Source organism: Nannospalax galili, unplaced genomic scaffold (assembly GCF_000622305.1).
Source record: "Nannospalax galili isolate Female #2095 unplaced genomic scaffold, S.galili_v1.0 scaffold137, whole genome shotgun sequence".
Classification (NCBI taxonomy): domain Eukaryota; kingdom Metazoa; phylum Chordata; class Mammalia; order Rodentia; family Spalacidae; genus Nannospalax; species Nannospalax galili.
This window is the reverse complement of record NW_008340203.1, coordinates 2,532,194-2,539,719: the sequence shown is the minus strand read 5'-3', so window position 1 is coordinate 2,539,719 and position 7,526 is coordinate 2,532,194. Positions and strand designations below refer to the sequence as shown.

The following is a 7,526-nucleotide window of genomic DNA, read 5'->3' as shown; positions in this document are numbered from 1 at the left end:
TCCCTCTGGCCAGAAGCTGAGCACCATCCAAAACTGTTACCAGGACTTCACTTCCAGGACTAGCCTGGGCATCTGGTGAGTAGAAGCCCCCCTCCTCATTGCTTCTCATTTTCCCCTCCTCTAAGAGAGACAGAGATGGATCATTGACTGAAGTTTAACATTTCCTGAGACAGACAAGAAAAAGTAAAGGAGGTACTAGAAGTCATGAGTCTGGGTCTCAAGAACTGGAGAACTTAGTCTTCGGACCACCCCTTAGCCCACTGCCCCACCACACACCTATGCCACAACAGCATGTTAGTAAAAAAAAAAAAAGGCAGTTGTTTGGATCCACTAATTTATTCTGATGAGGCAACATAGTCACATGGTTCAAAATTCAAGATGTACGGAAGGTGTGCAGTGCCAAGTTCCCTCATTCACCAACTTCCTCTCTAGGGGTGATCAGCATTACCTCCTCAAAAATGCAGAGATAAGCAAATATATATTTATATCCTCTTTATTTTTATTTTTCATTTTTAAATATTTATTTTTATTTATGTGTCTATGTGTGTGTCTGTGTATGGGTTTATACACATGAGTGCGCATGCTGATGGAGGCCAAAAGAGGGCATTAGATCCCCTGGAGCCAGAGTTACATGTAGATGTGAACCATCCGGCATGGGTGCTGGGAACCAAACTTGGGTCCTCTGTAAGAGAGTACATGCTCTTAAATGCTGAGCCATCTCTCTAGTCCATTTCTTTTGTGTTTAACAATGCTAAGGATTAAACTTTGTAACATGCTAGGCAAATACTCTACCACTGAGCCAAAGTCCCAGCTCTTTGTTTAAAATTATTTTGGGGGGAGGTCTTTTTTGACATAGGGTCTCCCTGTAGCCCCAGCTGGCCTGCTACTCGCTATGTAGACCAGGCTGGCTTCCACCTAACAGAGATCTACCTGCCTCAGCTTCCAAGTGTTGGAATTAAAGGCATGCACCACCATGCCCAGCTCAGGCCTTGGTTTGAGAGAGGGTCTCACTATGTAGTTCAGTCAGACCTCAAACTCTGATCCTCTTGTCTCTAACTCCTGAGTGCTATGGTCACAGTTGTGTACCAAAACATCTCCCTATATTCTCCTCCTTTTAAAAACACAAATGAGGCGTGAAATATATACATTTTGACCTTTTTCACTTGAAGGTCACCCCCTATTAGTATGGAATGACATATAAATGGTTTTCAACTTTAGAGATTGGATAGTAAGGCTATATCAGCATTGGGTCAGCCAATTCTCTAGGAAAGAATATTTCTTTGAACCATCCCCAGTGCAGACCCCAGGAGAGACAAGTAGTAAGGGAAGCCTAGAGCTGGTCCCACGGGGCCAGGCCCCTCCCCATCATACAGGCTCATTTGCATGGCTGCTTATAATTGGACAGCCTTCACTGGGGCATAGAGGGCCCAAGGCTGCTTGCTTCCCACCTTTGTTCCTCATACATGGTTCCTAGTGTCCCAAACAGGCAGCTGCAGAGCACTGAACCCACCGTCACACATGGCCCTGGAATAAAATGACCATTCTCTATGGTCACAGCACCCTCAAACCACTTGCAGCACTAGATAGAGGTGCTACTGTCTCTGTGACCATCTTCTTATAGAGAGCAAGCAATAAAATGGGCAAAGAAGCACACTCTGCCCCACAACAGACTCCGACTCCTGATATTGACAGATATTACATGACAGACAAGCATAGTCCTCTACAGTGAGGTGTCTCATTTCAACTTTGATACAGAGCAGGCAGGGACCTCAGGAGGAGGCAAGACAGAGAAAGGAAAGAAGGGACTTGTGAGAAAAGGAATGTTGGCAGAAGTCTCTTCTAGCTCATCCATGGATATGTGGGACTCAAGGGAGCCTACCTTGGGGTCTCCAGAGAATAATCACCATTGCAGGGTCTTCAAAGCTGATTTAACAATTTTTAGGAAAGCCGAAAAAAAAAAAAAAAAGAACCATCTGGAAAAGATATATACCCATCACTCCAGGCTCCTAGCCAAGCCATTCTTCTCCCAGAGGCAGGAACTCAGTAGAACTGGGATCAACAAAGCCCTTGTTCCTGAATATCAGGTATCACTGGCTCAGGATGCTCTAGGCGGGGAGTGAGAGGCAAGGGAGGGGAGCAGAACAGAGAGGACGAGAGGACATCAAGGATGTGGGGAAGGAGAAGAGGAAATCATTCTGCCCCATACAGCTGTTGTTTGTTGCATGCCTCCCACCCTGACCCTGGGTCCCTTGGCTAGACTGTCCATCCAGGACCACTTAGTTGTGAGCAAAGCCCGCATGGGAGAAGGCAGGGAGGTTAGGGGCACAAGTAGCAGTCTGGGACAGGCAAGCCAGGGGGTTGACCTCACAGGTCCCAGCATCCTGGTCCTTCAGGAAGTAGATGGAATCAGCAGAGTAGAAAGAGGGGTCTTCATCAAAAAAGTTGTAGGGCCGAAGGAAGAAGCCCACTCCATTCCCCACGGTCACTGTGTTGGGAATGTCTTCTGCATGTGGGATGTGCAGAAAACCAGCTGTCACCCAGGCCACCAAGTCCTAGCAGGAGAGAAAAAAGATCATGTGATCTGCTAGACATGCCAACCCTGCACAGTGGCCTTTCAGGGAAGTCAGTTCATTAGCCAATGGATCTTGAATCTTTAAATATTTTTTCCTTCTGATGTCAAAACAAAAAGCTCTTTCCATTCTGGGAGCAACACTGTTATCTCAGGGCCTGGCTTGCACCTGATCTCCAATGTTTTCCATGACACAGCCCTCTGCTTACCCTCCCCAGAGGGTGATACCCACAGGCTACTTCAGCTCCTCTCTCCCAACTCTCCAAGACTCCTTAAAGTACAACTCTGGGGAGAAGCATGGAAGAGGGACCATCAGGCGTTGGAAGGCAGAAGTAGGCTGATATGGAAGATACCTTCAGCAGTCAAGGCAGATGGGAAATATGGTTTTCCCTGGTAATGCTTCCAGCTCTACATGAGTCCTAAGGCCTGGAAGGGGCTCTGTCCCCAAAGCTGTGACTCTGAGGGTTTTAAGCTTGAGACAGATCCCTGTCTTCACCCAGTGTTTGCACATGACCTCCCAGCTCTGGAAGATTCTTTCCAGCAGTAATGATCACTAAAGTGCAGATGACAAGAGTCAGCTCTACCTCTGGAGAATTCAGATGGTTCTCAGGGACCCACCCAGGAGAAAGTGAGGTTCAGTCTTGTACCCCACTTGTCCACCGCCACAGTCAGCTTACCTCTCCAGCAATGGTCTCATTGTTGATGAAATCAGCAAAATCCACAGTAGGGGTCCACGGGTCATTCTGATTGAAGATGCTAGAGCTACTGGGCTCCTCTTCTTTCCGCTGGGTCACAGCTAAGTGGTACCTAGAAAGGCACTGGTCAGGCCTCCATGGTCTCTAAGCCCATCCTGATGCCTGCTTATGAAGAAAGAGAGCTCAGTGCTCCCGCCCTGCTTATGCATGTGCTCACAGCAATGTTAGGCTACAGAATCCATCACCTATCTGCCATTTCATCATATACACCTTCCTCCACCCCAAATGGAAAAGAATTCTCCCTCTCTAGCTTTTGCTCTCCAAGGGAAATGAGCCCCACTATGCACAGGTCAGGCAATGTCCCCAAGGCCTAACAAACAGTCTCAACTGTTTCCAGGTGTCCCTTTACCATTCTGGCTCCATTCCCATGCTTACCTCCCCAACCTCCCCTAACTGCCCACCACTCACCTTCCCCAGCTGAAGGCTCTTTCTATGGAGCTGCTCCGAGGCAGCGGATCCCCAGCAAAGCTGAGTGTCTGGATGCGGTAGGCCCGCCCATGACCCCACTTGTTGCTGTGGTTGCTGGCCAGGTACACATAGCGTGGGGTTGCACCTCCCAGGGGGAAGGCTGCCTGGTCTTCTGTTTCCAACAGCTTCTGTGTCACCTGCAGCCTCTGTATCTGGTGCTCAGGGTGCCATGGCACAGATGAGGGTACAAAGGTCATGTCTTCTGCCCAGGCCCAGTTCTTCAATCCTATGTAGAGCGTGTCAAGGCTGGTCATATGATGACCCTGGTCCTCTCTAGCCCCCATTTGCAACCAAAAAGCAGCTCAGGACTGACTGCAGCCTCTGCTTCCCTTCCCTGTCCCAAGATCTCCCCAATCCTTCAGACAACACTGTTAATCTATAAACTGAAATATTTTTCTAGGATCTCATTCATTCATCTTTTCAATTCCTTTTAGTGGTGAGGACTGTGCTTGCCCTGGAGGACAAAGCTGAATAAAACCCCCACCATTACCCTCAGGCTCTTACCCCAGAGGAGTAAAACACAGGCTGGCCTGCAGGGTGGGGAAGCTCAAGTGAGGCAGGGTAGGAGTACTGGTGCTGGCAGGGACAGGACCACGCCAGCCCCCAGGGGAAACCTTCAGACTATCCTTCAAGGTTATCTTCAAGAGAATGGACTTGGAAAGTCATTCTAGGCAAGAGTAAAGTTAAAACAAAGAATCTGTGGGCTGTGCATCGAGAACCAGGGAGGATGTGTGCGCAGCCAAGGCAGAACACTGGGAAGAATCTCAGGGCAGGTTGGAGCTGGCCCAAGAAGGGAAGCACCTGGTAAGTCATTCTGCAGGTGACATCCTGCAGGTGCTGTGGAAGGGGGGAGGCCGTTGGGGGTGGCAGGCTAGCATGGGTGGGGCAGTCATCCCTCTGTACACAGCGTGGACCTTGGAACTGAAAGTGTAAGAGCAGAGGTAGCAGTAGGGAGGTGGGGGTGAGTTTGAGGGAACATGGGGGAGGGGGTTCAATGTGACCAATTTGATACACTGCATCAAATTCTCAAAGAATCAATAATATATATGCATTAAAAGAGTGGAGGTAGTAGAGAGGGTTGACAGGGACCCAGTGAGGGTTCTAAGGTATTTCAGAGGCAGGAGAAAAAAAAAATCAGTGTAGAGAAGAAAAAAAGGGAAGGACAAAGTCTCCAGGAAATCAGAAAGCATCGGTTGTCTGTGACCACAAACTCCAGGAACTATCTGGAAATCTCCTGAGTATCCAGTATACTCCTGTAGTAAAGTGAATGGCACCCAGAGAGTGATGGAAATTCAGGGGAGAGAAGGGCCCATCTTCCAAGGAAGTGTAGAACAATGGTTGTGGCATGCATGACCGGCTTTCACAACAGAAGGCAAACATCCTCCAACACCCCAGCACCACAGGCCAGACACAGATCCCAGTTGATAAACAAACAGCTGCTTCCTTGAAGGCCCACATAAGCTCAAAGGACCCTGTGAAACTAAGTCCTACCTTCTTCCTGAGTTTAGTCATTCCCCAAGATTTTCTAAGGACATCACATGCATAGTTGGCAACTTTGCACCCACCCAGGCAGGGAGCTAAATCCAAATAAAACCCAACAGCCCACTCTCTCCCAGTCAGGCCAAAAGGAAATGTAAAAACCCTAATCTTTTTTTTTCAATGGATGGCCTACATGAAACCCACAGCAAACAGTTAACACTTAATACCCTCCTGGAAGAACCCTTGTCTCTCTCAGGACCTCTTACCTGCCACATCCAGGTCCACTTTGAAGTGGGCACTGTGGGTGTGCACTGTGCCCAATGTGTGCTGTGCAACTCGGTTCCCAAACCGTTTGCTGGCACCAAAGTAGAAGGCTGAGCTGATATAGCCTGTGGCATGGAATTTGACTTCTATGGCCCCATTGGAGTGGAAGACCATGTCCCACACATAGTCGTAGTTGAGCAAGGTGGACACAGATCTGACCACCAACACTGTCTCTGCAAGGCCCCCAAAATAGTGAGAGGAGAAATCTGAGTGGTGTCGCCTCAGGGGGAGGCCTTGGTTCTGTTCAAACACACAAAAGGCATCACGTAGTGTCTTGGGGGTCTGGGACTCCTGAAGGAAGTGCCAGTCTACATAGGTGGCCAGGTAGGGGCAGTCGACTCCACGGGTCAGGGGCGTAGAGTATTTGCCAATGCCAAAGTTACCATCCATATAGCAGGTCAGCATTGCTGCTGGGGAATTGCCACCATACAGGGCTATGGCTTCCTGGACGCTGATTTCATAGGCCATTCTTTCCCCCTGAAAGCGGATATCAAAGATCCTTGGGCCACTGAAAGCTCCAAGGCCAAAAGAGAAGGTCCACAATGAGGAGGCCACTTGAGTACCCTGGACACTGAAGCGGGGGCCCTGGGGATGGAACTGCAGAGGGGGAGCCGGACCTGGTGGCACTGAGGACTTCAGGGACCAGGACCCACCTGTGCCATTATTTGGAAGCAGTACCACATTCACCAGGCCAGCTTCAAACTGGTCCTCCAGCTGGGCCAGACTCTCATAGTAGCGACCTTGATAGAATACCTTCTGGATGGTCCACTGGGCAGGGTCCAGGGCCTTGTGGTCTACCAACAGTTCCAGTCCAATAGGGTGCAGGTAAAACCCAGCCCCCAAGAGGTTGTAATAGAGGCCAAACCAGGTAGCCCGGTCCCCTGATTGCAGGCCACGTGGGGCTGCGGTCATTGTCACTAGGTTGTGTCTCTGGTGTTGGTAGAAGCAACAGTGATGGAGGAGCCCAGTGGCTTGGGGCAGCTCTCTGTGGAAGATCATCTGGTCGATATCCAGATACTCTCTGGCCAGTACAGGACGGCGGTAATAGGGCAGGGGGCCACCATGCCGCTCCACAGTCACATCCCGCATGTAGGAAGGGTGAGGCAGAGGCCCCACCACCAGCTCACTCACATTGGGCTGAGATTGTGCACCAAAGAAGACGATGGCCAGTGCTTCCCGGGCAGGTGGGGGGCCCCCTCTGTCCAAGTGGGCCAGGGCTACAGCCTTAGGGGGCAGTTGCAGCTCTACTGAGAAAACGCAGTTGTCTGAGGGCCGAGCCTGGGCTGCATCCACCAGCCCTGGGCCCAGCTGCCGGGTCAGAAAGCTCATCACAGCTGTCAGCTCTTCAGGGCTCAGGTCTGCGAACAGGTGGCTCTGACCAGGGTGTGTCCGAGGCTGGGCACTGGGAGATACAGAGGGACAGTGGGGAGGTTGGTTAGGTCCACCCCCATCTCCACTCCTGCCAGCTAGCAAGACACAAACTAAGGCAAAGATTGTGATGACAGCCAGAGCAAGGAGTACCAGGGTGGTCTTCTGGGTCATCGTTCCTGAGTACGAACAGGTTTCTACCAGGAAAGGACTTCTCCTGCTGCTGGACTGGGGTCTCCAGGCCTCTAGCTGAGCTTCTCAGTAGTCTGAAGTCTCTGCCAAGGGTGCGAGGGAGCAGGGAGGGCTGGGGCCAGCATTGGGAGGCGGGTCTGAACAGGCTGCTGTGATTTCCACAGACCTTACAAGGCTTTGTCCTTCAGGCTCCAAATCAGATTCTGCTCTCTGGGTCAGGGTTGGGGAAAGCTGGGGTTGAGGGAAGGGGGAGGAAGCCAGCCTGTACATGGAAATCCACGACCAGCAAAGAGTTGGGTAAGTCTGATCCATAGCCCCTGTGCCCCCAAGACCAGTTTCAACTCCAACCCCCACCTTCCCAGGGCCAGATG

The 7,526-nt window shown here is 50.6% G+C and overlaps 1 protein-coding gene across 1 annotated transcript; it reads right to left on the bottom strand.

The window, feature by feature from the left end:
- Positions 1 to 956: 956 nt before the first annotated feature.
- On the bottom strand, positions 957 to 7,268 carry Aoc3 (amine oxidase copper containing 3). The gene is made up of 4 exons (XM_008835347.3): positions 5,538 to 7,268; positions 3,733 to 4,018; positions 3,247 to 3,376; positions 957 to 2,552 (listed from the first exon to the last, which is right to left on the bottom strand). The coding sequence occupies exons 1-4, from the start codon at positions 7,135 to 7,137 to the stop codon at positions 2,277 to 2,279; spliced, it is 2,292 nt and encodes a 763-aa protein (XP_008833569.1). The 5' UTR covers positions 7,138 to 7,268; the 3' UTR covers positions 957 to 2,276.
- Between the last annotated feature and the right edge of the window lie 258 nt (positions 7,269 to 7,526).